This window comes from Mus caroli, unplaced genomic scaffold, assembly GCF_978045245.1.
Source record: "Mus caroli unplaced genomic scaffold, Mus_caroli_1 scaffold_11, whole genome shotgun sequence".
NCBI classification, from domain to species: domain Eukaryota; kingdom Metazoa; phylum Chordata; class Mammalia; order Rodentia; family Muridae; genus Mus; species Mus caroli.
Genome location: NW_028227266.1, coordinates 67,320,120 through 67,339,074, shown reverse-complemented (window position 1 = coordinate 67,339,074; position 18,955 = coordinate 67,320,120). Strand labels below are relative to the sequence as shown.

The 18,955-nt window shown below is 46.1% G+C and overlaps 1 protein-coding gene across 2 annotated transcripts in view; it reads right to left on the bottom strand.

Moving 5' to 3' along the window:
* The window catches only part of Rora (RAR related orphan receptor A), a 734,084-nt gene extending 730,824 nt beyond the window's left edge, over positions 1-3,260 (bottom strand). Inside the window, exon 1 of one of the 2 annotated variants that reach the window (XM_029481367.2) lies at positions 3,058-3,260. In XM_029481367.2, the coding sequence (XP_029337227.1) occupies positions 3,058-3,223 (166 nt within the window). In that variant the 5' untranslated portion in view covers positions 3,224-3,260. The remainder of the gene's footprint in view (positions 1-3,057) is intronic. The other variant, XM_085844758.1, reaches the window with a different exon arrangement.
* Positions 3,261-18,955: the final 15,695 nt, after the last annotated feature.

Genomic DNA, 18,955 nt, shown 5'->3' with positions numbered 1-18,955 from the left:
ATGTAGCAATAGCCTCAAATCTACCCTGGTAATATCTCATGAGGTCACATCAATGTCATGAGAATACACCCTCTATCCCTATAGACTCCAAGCATCTGCTGGCTGCAAATAAGCCCTCAAAGCCCCTCGGAAAACGCCTCCGCCTCCCGAGTCAGGAAGCTTCCCAATTCACCCAGGACCTCCACTCACCTTCCAGGAGGTGGCACAGGCTAATTGTGAGGTGGTGGTGTTTGCTTTGCGCTTTGAGCCTGTGCCTTTATGTTTTAAGTATTTAAGAGGCATAATCACCTAGTGTGTAGGTTAATTTCTTTCTGATATTGTAATTTATGCAACATTAATATGGGATGCCAGCTCCAATTTTCTTATGCTTACACTCCAGGAGCCGAGTTGCATATTCTGCCAACTCCATTACATCATCTAAAAACCCAAACATTTCCCATTTGCACAGCACTCACAACTCCCCGGCATACTTACATAGTCTCTCTTTTTCTCCCAGATGCTCTCTCTCTCTCTCTCTCTCTCTCTCTCTCTCTCTCTCTCTCTCTCACACACACACACACACACACACCAAGATTGGCAACCCTGAGAAGTAGATACTACATCTGAGGTCAAGGTCTGCAACTGCAAGTAGTTCCTGGAAGATATTACTATTGCTGTGTTGGCTAAAGGATGCCTCCATGTCTGACCTTCCTTTTTTCCATTCAGACTGTTATGTAACCTAGTGCCTGCGTGCAGGATGTGAGTGGAGTGTCTGGGCCTTACTTCCCCCCTTCACATTAAATCTCCTTGGAGAAACAGACAACAGACGGGTTTCATCAAAGAATGGGGGTGGGGGCTCTAGGGGGTAGAGGGATATGGGTCAGCAGGCCATCCTGGAAGATGCACATTGCTTCTATTTTTGTTCCTTGGATCTTTGGGGAGGCCGGGGGGAGGGTACCAAATTCCCCGGCTTTATATAATTTGCGAGTTACAGATTTGTAGTTGGTTCTGCAGCCTGCCACCCCATTTATTGCAAGAACACACCTGGCAGAAATGACACCTGAAGATGTTAATAAAGCAGGGGAGGTGGGGAGGGGCTAGAGAAAGAAGAAAGGCACAAACTAGAAATCAGAGCTACTTACTAGACACTGCGCACCCCTTCTTAAAAAAAAAAAAAAAGCCTCCAAACACATGAAGGGGATTTTCTCCAGCGTTTCTGATTAACCCTGTTACATAACCCGCTCGCATTCCAAATCTCGGGCTCTAAATAGACTCCTTGCAGCCAAAAGCTCTGCACAAACTCGCAGAACTGGTGGTCCGTTGCGGCCGCCCCCCACCCGAAGCCTTCACACCCCCCCTTTCCTTTCGTCCCGGTCCTTGTCGCCCCCATTTCCCTGATTCAAACAGAGCCTCGACACACTCTTCGGAAGTCGCCTTTAATTAAATGGTACCCCACCACCACCAGCAGCAGCATATGTCATCCGGATGGCTTTTACTGTACTTGAATTCCGTGAATGGGAAAGCTCCCGGACAGGGGGTGTGGCTAAGGTGGGGCGGGAGGGGAGAATACTGTAAAACAGCCAGCACATGATCAGCCATGTTCCTACTTCCAACTAGCACATCCAAGAGAAAGGGAGGGGCTCTCGGTCCCCCCTTCGCCTCCCCACAGCCCCCCTAGCCGCCAAACCTGGCTGGAGAGATCCACTCTGTCCCAAGCCCCTGGGTGGCTCGCAGGAGCCTGCTTCCTCCGGAGTGACAGGCGTGATTTATACATTATTTACAACAGTAATTAAAGCTGCAGCTTCCTCCTGCTCTTTGCAAACTCCAGGAGCATTCAAATAAATAATCCCCCACCCCCGAAGGAGGGGGTGGGGATCCCACAGCAGCTTCTGACACCTTTAAGAAAGAAGTCAGCTTCCCCCCACCCGCGCTCCCCCGGATAGGCCACTTTTGGAAAACGCCCGGAGAGGAGCAAGCACCCTTGTCTCCCCAGGTCCCCTCTTTCACACACTCCAGACACTAACACAAAATGAACCAAAGGCCCAGGAAGGGCTGCCTCCTTAGCCCTGGCCAACCAGCACTCAACTCTGATCAACCCCAGGTTTAGGCAGAAACGCTGGGCATCGCGGCGAGCGGAGGATTCCCAGAGCAGAAATAAGTTTGGGTGCTTTTCTCGGCTTTCTCTCTCGGCTTGTTTGCCTCGCAGCCGCTCCCTCCAATCGCGCGTGGAGCGCCCCACTCCACCATCGCCCTCCCTCCGCGCGCTGCACACGCCCCCTGCCAGCCTCCTCCAGGACTGCGGGCTCCGAACCCCCGGCTACAAAGTTACGTTTCTTCTTTTTGCCCGGCGGGGCAAATCAACTCCACAACATCCCGCGCGCTGGGACCCGGATCTCTCTGCCTTGTCCTCCAAACCTACCCCCAGAGCTGCAGAAGAGAAGCTGCCCGCGTCGCCCCCCTTCCGCCCCCTGAGACTTCTAGGTCTCTCACTCCTCCCGAACCTCCAAGCTTTTCCGGGAGAGGGAGGATTCGAACACTTCTCGATTCCTACCGCGGGGTGGTGGGGATGGGTATGAGGGAAACTGTCAAAAGCAGAAAAGGTAACCGAGAAAGCGAGTAGCCACAAACAGACCCCCTCCCCCTTCTTAAAAGGACACTACCGCTTTAAAAGTTTCTTTCCCCCCACTCCCCCATCTCGGTTTCTTTTTGGTGGGGGGGAATCGTATTTAATTTGGATAGCTCTTCTTTGCAGAAAATAAAACATGTAATCAAGGGGGAGGTGGGGTTGGAGTCGTCTGGCTGTCAACGCTCAGGTCCGTCCCCCATTGCCCTCTCCCGCAAGCCCAGCACTGGCTTGCAAAAGTTTGCAACATTTGTGGGGGGCCGCGGGGGGAGGGGCGGGGGTGCCGGTCGCTCAGGGCACCACGATAGGCTCGCGCGCGCGTGCACCGGTCCCGGGGACCCCGCGTGTCGCCCGTTCCCCGAGCGCGCGCTCCCCCGGGGTGCCTGGTCCCCTCCGGGCTCGGCGCACCGCTCCCGCCGCCCCCCTGCCCGGAGCCTGGTCGCAGCGTCTCCTACCTCGGCTGGAGCTCGCATAGCTCTGCCTGCGCCCCGCGCCCGGTGCCTCGCTCTTGCGGCCCGTGTCCTGGGTCAGCGGGGTCTCCCTGGAGCCGGCGGCCGCCTCCGAGCCGCTGCTGCCCGGTTCGCTGGCGGCGGGGTCGGGGGCTGCCGGAGCTGACTCCATGTTTTTTTTCCCAATGTAGAGATCGGCGGAGATGGCGAGCTCCGAGACTCCCTCTATCTTCTGTTTTCAGAGCGACTCTATGGTACCAAAAAAAAAAAAAAAAAAAAAAAAGGAAAAGGAGACGGGCGAGAGCAGGAGGGACCTAGCCAGGCGAGAGCGCGAGCGAGCGCGCGAGTGGCGGTGGACGCGTGTGCGGCCAAGAGGGGACGTGAAGCGGGTTTGGCCACAGGCAGCGCTAGCGAGAGCGTCTCCAGCCGGCCCCCGCACCCACACTCTCCACCCTCCAGACCCCAGACCGGGAGCTACACAAGGCTGCCAAATTTGGGAGGTGGAGAAGAGGGAGGGAGGAGAAAGATGGGGTGCCTCCTGCGCCCCGATCCTCCCTCTCCTCTTTAACCCAGCTACAGAAACGATCGGTCGGCGACGTGTGGCTCTGTCTACTTTTGAGATTCCCTCGGGGGCAGTAACTCGGTGTCTCCTATCCGCAGCCAGCTTGGGAGGAGGAGACAAATCCGGTTATCCGCGTTGGGGCACTCGCTGGTAACTGCAGCTGCAAGCTCGGTCCGAGGCTGGGGAAAACTAAAAGGGAATTAGAAGCTGACTGACACCCCCCTGGAAGGAGGAAGGTGGGAGGACCAGACGACAAACTTGGCGCTTTTTACTTTGGGATGGGACAGTCTGGGGTTTCCAGTCTTAGATATGACTGAGTCTAAAATAAATTCTGTGATTGTAGGATGCATATGTCTAGCCAGTAACTAGTGTTATGGGAAGAGGTCTCTTTCAAGCTCTTTTGCCGTTTTTTTTTTTTTTTTTCCTCCGTGAAGGATCCAGAAACTGTTTGGCAGGCCACTATTTTGTGAAGAAAACTTTGGTCAGGTTGGTGAAGGACTCTCTGAACCCATGAAAGGGGCCTAGCTGCATCTGAACTCCAGTGTGCCTGCTAGTTTCCTATTCCCACTGGTAGTTTTGATATTAAATGCACAGGCTCATCTACAGCAGACAGACATCCTGGAGAGGTATTAATAACGTCTGGATAATAAAAAAAATCCAGATAATTAACGAGTCTTATCTTTATAAGGCATGATTCTGAGCTTAACTCCCCTTGGAGCACACCCATCTACTGGCTGATACTCAAGGAAAGCTGCGAGTTAAGTGTTTCCCTCTCCTCCAAACTCCAGTAGGAAATATCAGCACTAATAGGCGGGGTGGTGAAGATCCTTAGGTGAGAGCTGGCTTCTCTGTCTCAATAAGAAGCCACCATTTCCTTTTCTTTCCGAAGACGCTAATGAAATCAGTTCATTTTTACACCCCCCACCTTCCTTCCAGAAAACCTGAAAAATTTAACAACACAAATATTATTATCTACCAGAAGGTGGCAAAAATAAGTGTGTTTCAGGGGTGTGCGGTGGGGGGAGAATGGGGAGACATTGTACTTTGCTAATTTTCTGGTTTGGAAAATGCTTTTTTTTAAAAAAAGAAAAAGGATAAATCTAGTTAAATAGTTTAAGAAGGCTCCTCCCACACCTCCTGCCAGTTGCTATTGATTGGTTATGTGGATTGGATTCAAGCACACAGAGATCTTTGCCATGGCCTGTGTATTCACCTGCCTAGCTGTGGTCCATTCTTCCAGCTGATCTGGATGGGATGTGAAGGCTTCTGACACCTAAATCTGAGCTCTGCAACCATCCCTGGCCATAGACTATCCATTGGTGCCTGTACACAGTGCTATAATGGTCTCCTCTATCTGAGATCAGATGGGTGGATTCCCCAGACTCATTTTCTGAGTAGCATCTACTCTCAGGACTTTCTATTGGTTAGCCTGTTGCTGATATTCTTGCACCATCACATTTGACTTCTCTAAGTCTAAACAAATACTTCAAAGCACACAGCTTAATAGACAACTTCCTCTGGGACAGAAGTCTCAAAATACATCTGCTGGTTGTCTTAGAATATTGTTCTATTTTTTTTATTTTTATTTTAAGTTGTTACTTGAAACAGAGTTCCATCACTCTCCTGTTTTTTTTTTTACTCCAGCTCCTCTTAGTAACACCCCCTCCCTCCCATTCCCACTCCTACCCCCCAAAAAAAGCTCTCGGTCTTTGATTACATTTGTTGCATATATATGCATGTGTGTAAACACAAATAAATATAAATCAAACCCGCTAAGTCCGTTTTGAGTTGGTGGTGTGTATGTGGCTTCAAAGCTGACCACTCTGCATTGAACAACTAATTAAAGATGCTCATCCTGAGAGGCTGGTTCCTTTCCCTGCTGTTCATAGTTACCTGTAGTTCAAGTCTAGAAACAGGATCTCTTCAACGCTAATATCAATATCAATATTGATATCGCTCTGGTTTTATTTATGTTGATTCGATGAAAGACTGTATCACAGCAGAGTCCCTACTCTTCTGGCTCTTAAAATATTTCTGTACTTTCTTCTACCATGTTCCCCGAGCCATAGAGAGTGGAGCTGTGGTGTAGCTGTGTCTATAGGGGCCTTGCCTCCCCCATGATCTCTGCCTTGTATCCAGTTGTGGTTTTCTAGGTAGGTCTCCAATTGCTATAAAGAGAAGCTTCTTAGTAGCCACCACGGCAATCGGTGTTTATAAGGATAAAATGTAGAATGTAGTAATTACGCTGTTGTAGCAAAGTGGTGGCGATAGATTCTTGTTGTTCAATAGCTTCCTTGATGGTTCTCCTTCAACCAGTTGGATTAGGTCAGTGTAGAAACATCTTCCAGAAAAGAAAGTGAGGCCCTTCAAGCCTTAGTCAAGATAGAGGCAGATCTCCGTGAATTTGAGGCAATTTGGTCTACAAAGTGAGTTCCAGACTAGTCGGCATTACAGAGTGAAACCTTGTTTCAAAACAAAATGAAACACTGAGATAAAGTCTGCTCCCTTTGGAGAAAGATCCCAGAGGAGGGTGGGGGGTAAATTTCTCCTAACTTAACACAGTTGCTGCGTCTGAATTTAAAACAATCAGAAACTCAAGTGCCGTCCCCTAGGGGAAAAATAAAAGTGAGCTAGACACATTCTTGCCTGTCAATCATTGCTAGTTACTAGAGTGTAAATCACCTGGGTTGGGGAAGCATTTGAAACTGGAAGAACACAGTGAGCAGGTTTATATTCTTTCCCTTCCTGGGGTCCTTTTCTGATTACTAATTAAGACTCTCCAGTTTTCCAGATATTTGGATAGACAGGAACCTCTTTTAGACCCTGCTCATGGAACAAAGGGCAACAATGTTTGCTTTTAAATGATTTTTCCCCCTTACACTCAGTTCTCTGATAGGCTCTGGCTCAGAAAAGCTGCTCTCTATAGAGGAGATGAGTCTAAATCCATGTTTTGCTTTCCAGTTTCTTCTTCCTCCCCCTGTCCCCATACAGGAGTCCTCACCCATCCCAGGTCCCCCTCCCTATGGCAATACTACTTAATTCTCTGCTAGGGTAATTACAGAGAACCTCCAAGTTCATTTGGAGTCTTGTCACATTCCAGTCCCTAACTGTCCCCATCCCAGTGCATCTGCCGGGTTCTATAACTCTTGACTCTGACATCTGCACCTCCTTTTTGTTGTCTTCATTCAATATCAGACATGTTTGCTCCCCACAAACCATTGCAGCAACCTTCCCAATAGCTGGCCTTCAGTCTTCTAACCACTGGAAGCCATTCATTCCAGATAGCACTGCCAAGTTAATTACCCTGAACTACAAGCTCTCATTTCCCACCATGTCACTCCCATGCTTACAAGACTTTAATGGCTCCCCATTGCCTATCCAATTAGCTACTAACTAGTCAACAAGGTATTCACGGCTCTACCTCACTTATCTTGGCACTCCTACACCAGGGATGGAAAGCAGATCTCATCTGAGGTTGCTTGGAAAGGTGTGGGCTGCAATTGATGAATGCTGTCTCCCATGGGCGGAAGGATAGGAAGTGTGACACACATGCAAGTTTGAGTTTGCCAAACTACCTTACATAATCTCTAAAATCCGGGTTCAGTCTTCGGGCCAGGGTGGGCAATGCCGCTTCCTTCTGCCTCCTTAGTGGGTCCACGTTACATGTCAACGTCTCTTTTCTCTGAGTGCCTTTCCTGCATCCCTGCTTTCTCTTTTGACTGACATCAAGCTTCAGTTGCATAGCACTATTTGGCCTGTCTTGATGATCCTTTTGTTCCTTTGCCACAGGATATCTTGGAGTCCAAGCTGGTCTCAAACTCCAGAATGACCTTGAACTTCTAATCCTCCTGTCTCCACTTCCTGAGTGCTGGGATAAATGGTGTATACTGCCACACTGGATTTATTTGGTGTTAGGCACTGAACCCAGAGATTCAGACATGCTAGCCAAGCACTCTGCCAACTGAGCCATATCCCCAGATGTACCCCCTTTTCTTTGTTTACATCAGACCCACCCCCAACTCTCCTCTTCTGTTAACTCCTCACCGACCCCTTCCCAACAAGTTTGCCTCCAACTTTCATGCCCTGTTCTCTTAACAAACTGCTGATGCCAGTGAGTGTCTCCCACATGTGCATGGGTGTGGAACCACACCCCCAAGGCAAATGACTCTTATTCTTCCCCCTTCCTTAGCCATCAACTGCCAATAGCTCCTCAGTTATGGGGCGGGGGCTCGCAAAGGCCCATTAATGTAGCTTCCTCGCAGCACCCATGCTGGAGTGTTAGTTGGTTTGCCTGGTCATCACAGCTTCTATGAGCTTTCAATAGCCATGTCAAGTCCAGAAGACAGCATTACACATCAGTCTTCCCCAGCCTCCAGCTCTTACCTTCTTCCCACCCCCTCTTCCATGATGTTTCCTAGGCTTTGGGGTAGCTAAGTTGTAGTACCCAGCTGCACCCCTTTTAAAACATTTAATATTGTCTTCATAGATGTCCGAGGATTGTTTGAACACTTATCTTTCCTGGGAGATGATAACAATTCTTGAAGACAATCATCATGCTCTTGTACATACATAGTAGGCAGCCATTGGAGTTCCTGGGTTTGGGGAACAGAATTGAACTAATCACAAAATACCACGTCCACACAGTGATCCCATTACACAACAAGAACGAGAGCCTGAGTATTTCAACTTTCAATCACTTGGAATAAGGCTTTCCTTCCTGGATAAAAGATTAGCTGACATGTATGGGCTGTTAAAATTTATATATGCAAAAAAGTTGACAGTTATTTTTCTTACATTTCTTGGCAAGAGGGGAGAGAATGAAAATGATGGCAGTATATAGCAGAATTTCCTCTGGAGCACGGAGCTTTCTACAACACTCACAAGAACAAAGGAGATGGGAAATTAAACCTGAGTGCCCAGACAACAAGTTTCCCTCCTTTCAAAATAGCTTCAGGAGACTGAAGCAGCCATGTGTTGGAATAAAATCTAATGGAAATGTAGTACTGCTCTTGGGCCTGGGACAAATGGCTCCGGTAGAGGTGTGGTCTATACCCAGGGTCATAAGAGCCCTTGGGCTAAACCCAAAAAGCAAGGCTTGGGCTGGATACCCTTCTTACTAATGGAATCTGCCTGGCCTCCACAGCCTCTTGTTTTAACATTCCAGTCCAGGTGAAGGTACTTTGAGACTTTTTGAATCCTTAAAAGGCAAGGTCTAGCTGGAGGAAGCAGATAGGGCTGGAGGAACCCTAAGGGCTGGCCTTTGAAGGCTATATAATAGGTACCGACTTCCTGCTGTGTTTCTCTTCAAGAGAAGCCATTATCATGGAAACAGCTTCCACCCCAAAATCCAGTCCCTGGCCTGATGGCCTGAAACCCTGAGCCAAGATAATATTTCTCAAAAGAAAAAAAAAAGGTTTCTTTCAAGGTTAGAGTAACTGAAAACACAATCTTTTTAGTGGGAAGGGCAAACCTAAACATGGCAGACACTAAGAAGTTAAAAAGGAATGTAAGCATACAGTGTCCACTTGAGATGACACATTCCACTTGATCCCATTGTACCAATGAAGAAACAAACATAGAGAAGTGGCTTCCTCATAGCAACCCAATTGATCAGGAACATTTATTAATTTTATTGTAATTGGTTGTTGAAATAACAACGGTTGAGATATGTTGGGTAACATTTTATTTAATGTTACTGAATATTTAATTTCTTCTCTCTCACCCTTATTTAAAATCTGACCAATAGGAGCTGGAGAGATGGCTCTTTCCTTCTTCTTCTTCTTCTTCTTCTTCTTCTTCTTCTTCTTCTTCTTCTTCTTCTTTCTTCTTTCTTCTTTCTTCTTTCTTCTTTCTTCTTTCTTCTTTCTTCTTTCTTCTTTCTTCTTTCTTTCTTCCTCCTCCTCCTCCTTTCCTCCTCCTCCTCCTCCTCCTCCTCCTCTTCTTCTTCTTCTTCTTCTTCTTCTTCTTCTTCTTCTTCTTCTTCTTCTTCTTCTTCTTCTTCTTCTTCTTCTTCCCTTCCTCCTCCTCCTCCTCCTCCTCCTCCTTAGCCCAGGTTTGATTCCTACCGCCCATTTGATGGCTCACAAATACCTCTCATTCTGGTTCCAGGAAGTCCAGAATCCTCCTCTGACTTCTGAGGGGCCCAAGCATATACACATACACACACATTCACATGCAGGGAAAAAATGAAAACAAAACAAAAAAATTAAATCTGACTAGTAGGACATTTAAATTACTGTGTGACTGACATTCTAGCTCTATAAGGCAAAGTGGGGTAGACTGTCTCTGGCACACAGTAGGTATGTTAAAGATTTATTAAGAGTCATCATCACTGTAAGGGCTCAGCTACAGACACCTTGAGTTAACACCCACCCTTTCTGTTCTTAAAACCTTAATTGTGCTTCTGCAGTTTGCAAGACATGGAGCTGGGTGCTAAGATTCAGAGTTCCTGTGACTTGTAGGGAAGGTGAGACCTCTAGGCAGCACAGTTCCCTGCCTCCCTTTACCATCGCCCAGGATTGAGGCTGAAGTCTGCTATTAATCAATTGGTAATTGTCTTCAGAGCTAGTGGCAGGGAGGGATGGGTCCTGGGCAGCTAGTGTTCCCTTTGATAGTTTCTGGAGGCAGAACTGTGGATTTCCAAATAGAACAGAAAAGCCTTTGACAGTATGCTGCCTTCCCTCCCCTGGTGAAGATCAGTTTATTGTGGGTATGTATGTCCATTTCTGGACTGCCTATTCTGTTCCCTTTATCCATTTGTCTGCTCTTTCGCAAATACTACACAGTCTTGATGACTGTGGTTTGGAACTGAATCTTTAATTCCATGCCATTGTAATTAAGGGAATATGAATGGACCCATGTGGCTAATGGACATTGTATTTGACAGTGCAGACTGCTCATTTCACCTTCTGAGCTTCCTTCCCATGGAGATTCATTCATAGATATTTAGCTTCATAGACATTTAGCATCTACGAACACTTATTTTGTTACAAAACACATGCAAAATACAGTAGAAGATTTTAAGAGAAATCAGACAGATCATCTGTCCTCTGTGAGAACATAAGACAAGTTCATCCGCATCTGAGCTTTAAGACACAAGAGAGTCAGTGTCAGAGTGTTGCTGGGTTGGTAGAACACTTGACTAGCATGCATGAGGCTCTGGGCTCTATTCCCAGCACTATATAAACCCGTGTAAGACACTGACTACCTGTAATCTTAACTCTCAGGAGGTAGAGACAGGAAGATCAGAAATGTAAGGTCATCCTCAGCTGCATTGTTAGTTCCAGGCAAGCCTGAGCTACACTGAACCCTAGCTCCAAAACAAACAAACAAACAAACAAACAAAAACAAACAAACAAACAAACAAACAAAGCGATATTAAATACCACAGAATAGGTTTAGGTAAAGGGTCTGAGAAGGGGCCAGTATGATAAAGCTTTCTTGAAAAGTAAGAATTTCATGACTGATGTTCAAGGATAATACTATAAAGTTGAGAAGTAGTGTGTTTACTAAAAAGATGAGCTTTTTGTAAGAAGCTTTGAGGTAGCTGACTCTTTTTTTATCTTCCAGATCTGGGAATTCATGTTAATTATCAGCTTGCCAGGATTGTGAATCAGCTGGGAGATGGACCCCTGGACATACTTTCCCAGGATAATCTTGGTTACCTGAATTAGATTGGGAAGACCTGCCCACTGTGGGTGGCACCATTTCCTAGGCAAGGGGACCACAGATAGTCTGAGATGAAGAAGGGAGCTGGACATGCATACATTCACCCCTAGTCCTCTGCTTCTTTATTGTGATGCTAAAGCTGCTTCAGGCTCCTATAGATGCTACTTCCCTCTCGATGATGAACTATGTCTTGAACTGTGAGCAGAAGTAAACCCTTTCTCCCTTAAGTTGCTTTTTTCAGAGTATTTTATATAGCAACAGAAAAGAAACTAACCATAGAGTTGTAATCACACACACTCTTCTCTACTAAAGACCAACAGAGCAATTTCCCTTGGCCAAAGGATTATTTATTGCCTTTCATATAGGTCAGTGGATATCAGCTTAGAAATGCAGATTCTCAGGTCTCAGCCAGATTTTCTGAGGCTGAAAGTCTTGGAGTTGTGGTTGTGATATCTGTGTCTATAACCAGACATTTTATGTGCCTGTTCTTTGAAAATGTTTGAGAAACCCTGTTGTGGGTCCAAGGGTGTCTGAACCATAAAAACACAGATGCAGACACATGGGTACTCTAGGAGTGAGATCTACATCTCTGTACCTGATCATTTGACCTGTCCTTCCGCAAGCCCCAGAATTCCCTGCAGCACACAAGGAACCTACTACGGCTGAGTCTAGGATACCTTACCATTTGGGTGGCAATTACGTAGAAAGAACTTTTGAAAGTCCTATTATTCTGGAAAGATTTGGGTAGAGATAAAATTTGAAAATTTAAAAAAGGAGAGAGAGAGAGAGAATTGCTATCAAACTTGCCTGTGGCACTAATATATCAAGATATCACTTTCACATGGAAAGTGATATCTTCTACTATACATTTAGTAGAAGCCTATGTGAAACGAAGAAATCAACAAAAGAAATATATATATATATATATATATATATATGTATATATATATATATATACACACACACATATATATCCACTTTACATTCTGATCACTCCTGCCACTAACTTCCAAGTCACTTCCTCCCCAAATCCCTCTCCCAAAACCCCCTCCCTTCTCCTCTGAAAGGGTGGAGCCCCGCCCTCCCCATCCCTCCATCCTGGCATATCAAGTCTCTGTGGGGCTAGGTACATCCTTTCCCACTGAGACCAATCAAGGCAGCTCAGCTATAAGAACAAATCTCACATACAGGCAACAGCTTTTGGGATAGTCCCCGCTCCAGTTGTTGGGGATCTACATGAAGACTAAGTTACAAATCTGCTACATCTGCCTAGGTCTAGCCCATGCATGCTCTTTCGTTGGTGGTTCAGTGTCTGAGAGCCCCAAGAGTCCAGTTGACTCTGTTGGTCTTCCTATAGAGTTTCTATCCCCTTCCGGGCCCTCAATCCTTCCCCAAACACTCATAAGAGTCCCCAAGCTCCATCCACTGTCTTGCTGTTGGCCTCTGTATCCATCTGAGTCAGCTGCTGAGTGGAGGAGGCTCTGAGAGAACAGCCATGCTAGACTCCTGTCTGCAAGAAGAAATATTTTCTACTTAACATCAGAAGGGTTAGGAAGACTGAAGCTCTCATCCCAAAGTCTACATTGGGGGAGCCATTATGGGTCAAACTTATCTTTAGAAACATTTCAACCTGGGACCCTGTTTTCCCCTAAAACGACCCCTTTACCTGAAAAATAGGCTGACCATCACATTAAATCTTTTTAAAGACTCCTAACGTGATTTTTTTTAAAGATATTTAGTTACTGTAGTTTTTATTTATAAGTGTGTGAGTGCCTAAAGACACCAGTAGAGGGTGTGCTAGAGATCTCTTGGGGTTGGAGTTAGAGAAATGGGTGCTAGGAACTAAACTCCAGCCTTCAATAAGGTCAGAAAGTGCTGTTAAATGTTGAACCATCTCCCCAGCGCTCACCACATTTCAAAATATGCTTTAGTTACCTCAAGTACTTGTCTGTGTGTGTGCTGTCATGTCCGTGTCTGTAGGAATGCATTTATGTCTTCAGGAGTGCATGTGTGAGTTCTGGGTGTTGACTCCATTTTCATTTTTCCTTATCTCTCTCGTTCATTCATTTCTTAAAGTGAAAAGAGATCACACTAGAGAGCAAGTCCTTCTTCCAGTTAGACCTTATCACTCATCACATTGTGGAATGCCACTGGACAAAAGAAGCCATATGGCTTAATGCAGAATGACAAATGATAGAGAAATCATTTGTGTTCACCCAGCAGCACCGTGAGATCAGGGACCCACAGCACCAGGAGGGGGAAGCCAGTGATAGCAACCAACATGCAAATCGTCCCCACAACTTATCCCTTACATCATTATCCCTCAAGCTTGGCTGCAGCTGGAATCACCTGGGAAGTTATAGAGAGTACTGATGCCTTGGTCCCACCTCCAGAAAATCGGGTTTAATTAGCTTGGGGTGCAGCCTCGGCAGGGGCATAGGGAAAGCTCCCCAGGCAATCTGTTGAGTAGCTGCCTGCCAAGTCTGAGAATTACTACTGTCCATCCAAAGTGTATCAAGGAGCCCAGGTTGGTCATGACATGGCCATGTAGCCAAAGATGATCTTGAACTCCCGATTCTTCAGCCTCTACTTTGGAAGTTCTAGATTATGAGTCTATACCACCATGCCTGGTTTATGCATTGCTGGCAATGGAACCCAAGGCTTTGTGCAGGCTAAACAAGCACCCTGGCAACTGAGCCGTGTCCTCAGCCTCTCAAATGCTATTGATTAAACCAACATAAGTTTGAGCGCTGCTTTGGGGAGGACACGTTCCCCATTCATTTTCAGAGTTCCTTCTCTTCTAAGACCCAGGATAATGAAAGCACATTACTAAGTCAGATGTAATTTCATTTCTCTCTGGGGAGCAGCTTCAGGTCAGATTCATGAAAAATATCATTAGGCATTTTCTTAGTGATGAATTTTAATGAATGCTGGTGACTGTGTTTGTTTCTTGTCTGTTGCCAAAGTGAAGATGCCAGGGTGCTGCTCATGCCTTCATGTCTCCACTTCTGGAGAAGCTGTGTCTAGTTGAGAGCCTTGCTACAGCATATGGAGAAGCTGTGTCTAGTGGAGACTCCTACTACAGTGTCTGGAGGGCCTGCGCTCTGTGGTCAGCAGCCTATAAGACCATGAGTGATTTCCCCAAGCCCTCTGAAATTCCTTTAATTGCCTAAAGAATACTTGGTGCTACAGAAGACTTGGGCTGCGGGCCGTAGCACACGTGGGTGCTTATCTGACAGGCAGAAAGCACTGGGCTTGATTCCCAGAATCATATAAACCAGGTGTGATGGCACATAGCTATAAACCCAGCGTCCAGGACGTGATGATGGGAGGGTCAGATATCGAAGGCCATCTTTAGCCACAAAGTATGTTTCAAGGCCCACCTGAAATATATGAGATCATGTATTAAAATCGAAAGAAAGATTGAAAGAAAGATTGAAAGAAAGAAAGAAAGAAAGAAGGAAAGAAAGATTGAAAGAAAGAAAGAAAGAAAGAAAGAAAGAAAGAAAGAAAGAAAGAAAGAAAGAAAGAAAGAGACAGTGTTGATGGGTAGAGATTGCTAAAATCATGAGTGGATTTAGTAGTCTGAATTTCACACTTTATAGGCCTATGAACTTTGGTAATGGTGTCCTCCTTCCTCCCTTCCTCCTTCTCTCTTCCCCTCCCTCCTTCCCTTCTTGTCCTCCCTTTCCCCCAGGGCCTTCTGGAATTCTATGTACTGTGCATGCATGGAAGCTATATGAATGTTATGAAGGTTCATTCAACTATTTTTGAGGACCATGTACAGATTTCTTCCTCTGCTGTTTGCTTGGTAAATTGCTCTCAGGGCCTTCAGCATCCTTTGTGAGCCAGGCTTCTTCCCAGGGGGCTGGCTACCACTTCCAGACCCCAGCAAAGCTGCTGTTTAAAGCTCTCCTCCCTTATCCCACCCTTACTTTCCTATCACAGCTTTCAATTGGGAATCTTTGTACAAGGTCTCTCTGTCTTATCCTCCCAAACCATTGCATTGCACCCCGTTTCCTGATGGCTTGTCTCTGTGAAGAAAACAACCTCTTTGCTTTTCCATGTATGGATGTATTTATGTGTGAGCAGAGCACGCTCACACCATGGAGTGCATATGTGCCCTCAGAGGGCAACTTGTGGGAATCTTCTCTCTTTCTACCATGTGGGCCCTGAGGATCAAACTAAGGTCATTGGGCTTCACAAGAAGTACCTTTACCTGCTGAGCCTTCTCACTGGCTGGGAAAAATAATACCCTAAGGAACCGATCCTGCTTTGGAAAATACTAGGTTCTTTGAGAGAAGCTCTAGACACGACAAGAGAGTGGCGGCATCCGCAGTTTCCCCGCATGCTGTCTGGTTCATAGAAAAGCTCATTCATTGGGGAAAAAAAAAGGAAGATAAATCTTCAGTTTGCATATTATTTCTCTTCTCAATTGGCGGCTGGCTGTCAGGATGTGTGAGATTCTGAATAACCAATCAAATCATTAATTTTTGGATGAAATTCCAGGATGGGTGGCTAATTAGCAATGTCTAATTAGCAATGCATATGCTGATTTGGGGGGAAGGGAGTTGCCTGTAGAGCCATAAAAATGTTGCTGTCTAGGAAGAGAGGGGAAAGCATCTGTCCCCTCCATGAGTCACCCAGAACATACTGGATGCACCACCAAGTCAGTAACTTTCAGCTTGACGCCTATTTCACATCCAAAAGTTAGATCCACAAATATTTTCTTCCTTGGGACATGTTGTCACAATAAAGAGAAGAAAGCCTTGGATCTGCGCAGCTGTCACCCTTCACGTTATTCTGTTATGATGACATGACCAAAAAGGGTGCACTGATGGGTTCTTATTCATCAACCAGCTTGTTCCGTGGGAGTAGGGCTGGGAGTAGTGGGGGGGGGGGGGACAAAGGTAGGGATTGTAGAGCTGACAGCAAAGCGCTGTATGGCTTTGTAGAAGTTCCTGAACTTCATGGGGTTCAATGTCACATTCCTGCCTCCACCCTGTCCCTGCCCCTCTGTGAGGTGGATTCAGTGATTTGCAAGCCTCCCTTGTGATTTAAGTTAACTTCTTAATGAAAGTGTAGTTGGACTGGAGGGGTTTGGATCAGCCAGGAAAGTGCTTTCTGTGCAAACACCAAGACCTAGCCCATAGAAAACCACCTAGAAAAAGGCTGGGGAGTTTCTAGTGTGTAAAAGTAATGCCTTATTTATATCCCCGCACCTACCTTCTGGACACCCAGGAGGCTGAATAACAAGAAGTCTAATGCTTACACCATGCTCAGCACCTTTTAAACTCTTATTAGGTATTTTGACTTGATGTGTACTGTGACATCACAGAGCTGGTGCAGCGAGGAACCCAGCTTTGTAGATGGAGAGAGTGAATCGTAGAGGCAAGAAGCCTATAAGGAGGTAAGACTTAAACTAGGTCTAAGAGTCAGGCATGTTCAACGTTCTCACATTGCAACAGGAAACTGTCATTCAGGCTTGACAACCATGCAAATGAGTTACAAAGACATCACAGAGACATCTCAGAGATGAGGACTCTAGCTCATACAGTTTCTATGTATTGAATAGAATTGGGGTGTAGCTAGGAATCAGAAAAGAAGCTGGAGGGAGAGAAAAGAGGTACTGACGAAGAGGGAGGGAGCAATCAGACATACAAGACATGAAGGTAACAGGGAAAGCATGGACGTGGGGGTGGGGTGGAAAAGTACAATTTGGGAGAGAGGAGACAGGAAGTGGGAAGAAAAATCAGGGAGAAGAATCAGTAAAAACAATTTTGGGGTGTATGGGTGGAAAGAGAGACAATGGTTAATAAGGCTTGTTTTGCAGAAGGCTGGGGTTTGGTTGTCAAATGGATCATAACTACCTGGAACTCCAGCCTCAAGGGATCTGACTCCTTCTGCTGGCCTCCGTGAGTGCCTACGAGCACCTGAGGATACTCAAGCACAGACACACAATTCATGCATATACACACATAAATACATACATAATTTTTATTCTAAATTTTGTTTGAAAGTCCCTGTAATAGAATCCATTACAGAATATTCTAATTAAAAATTTTAGTGTGTGTGTGTGTGAGAGACAGAGAGAGAGAGAGACAGAGAGAGAGAGAGAGAGTGAGAGAGTGTGTGTATGTGTGAGAGAGACAGAGACAGAGAAACAGAAACAGAGAGACAGAGACAGAGACAGAGACAGAGACAGAGAGCGTTTTTAAAGTAACTTTACAGTGTGTGCATGAGGCTACAATTATAGCTGTTCTTGGCCATATGTGACCTATGTTCAGACATACCTAACAATGCAATGAACTAAAATAATATTTTGGGCATAGTGGCTGCTAATTGTTCACATAATAAATTAATAAATAACCAAAAGCAAGACATTAAAAGAAGGAAAAATAACACTGAAATTTATAGATGAAGAGAGACAGACCCAGAAGGGATACATTATGCATTAAATCCCTGGAAATACAGTCTAGGAAGGGCCCCTGGTATTCTGAATCCCAGCAGAACAGGGACAGGCAGCACAGGAAGGCTCCTGAGCCAAGAAGTTCCCTAGAGAAGTGATGCTCACCCACAGGAAAGGCTTGCATCCCAGGGCTGTGCTTAGTGTAACTCCCTCATTGCCCTTGGATTATCCTCTACTGACACAGCAGCCCGAAGGAGATGGGAGAAAAGAAGAGCAAGAAGACTGCTCCCTGTCCCCATTTCCTACCCTTGGTTGTCCAGGTACTGTGGTGAGAATTCTGGGAGTGCATTCCTCAATGGAAAGGAAGGTTCTCTGCAGATGTGCATTGTCTGCAGGAGCCACCGGGGTACCATTTGGCAAATTGCTGCTGCGAAGCAGTAGATGGTACCCTGGTGGCCTCCTAGACTGATTGGATCCCTAAAAGTGTTTAATTTATCTCTGGGGGAAATTTACACCCTGGGAAAATCTGGTTAGATATATAAATGAATCTTCTAACCAGCCAAGATGGAAGGTATAATAAAATTATAAAGCCAGAAGGCACTTCCCCAAAGCAACAGGTGTGTCTCCCTCCAGACACAACCACACTGCAGTCTCCCGCAGGATTCCTTGGCTGCTTTTACCAGGCCTCCAGGAAGAAGGTTCCAGAATGGCATGTTACCCTTTAACCTGGAAACTCCTTTTCTCATCTGGCTGAAATCCCTGCAGTGGGAACTGGGGCTTATCTCAACCCTCTCGGCCCCTAGTGGGATGGGGAACATTTGGATAGCAACTTCCTGTGACTCAGAATTTTCTCAGGCTTATTAGTAGTCCTGAAGGTTCCCCAGAATCTGGAGCTTTGGGGGTTAAGCACACTTTAAGAACCTTTCTTCTCACTCTTCTGTAGCAAATAATGCCCCCCCAGTCACCCCATTATATATAGACGAAGGTATGTATATTGTGGTAGCAATCATCTTACTGTGAGTGTAAGAGACCCTCAGAGTAGAGGGAGGCTGTGTCAGCCACAGTGTCCACGGTGGGTCAGCAGGGGCTCTGCCCTTCAGTCACTCCTAGTCACTCCAGGCTACCAGAACAGGCCGAGAAGATGTGTGGACTCTGTGGCTTCTACTTGGAGGTGACCTTTGTCACTTCCATCTGCATTGAGTGAGCTGAGAGTTGAGTCACAGAAGCACATCTGACTCAAGGGAGCAGTAAGGACAGTTCTAACA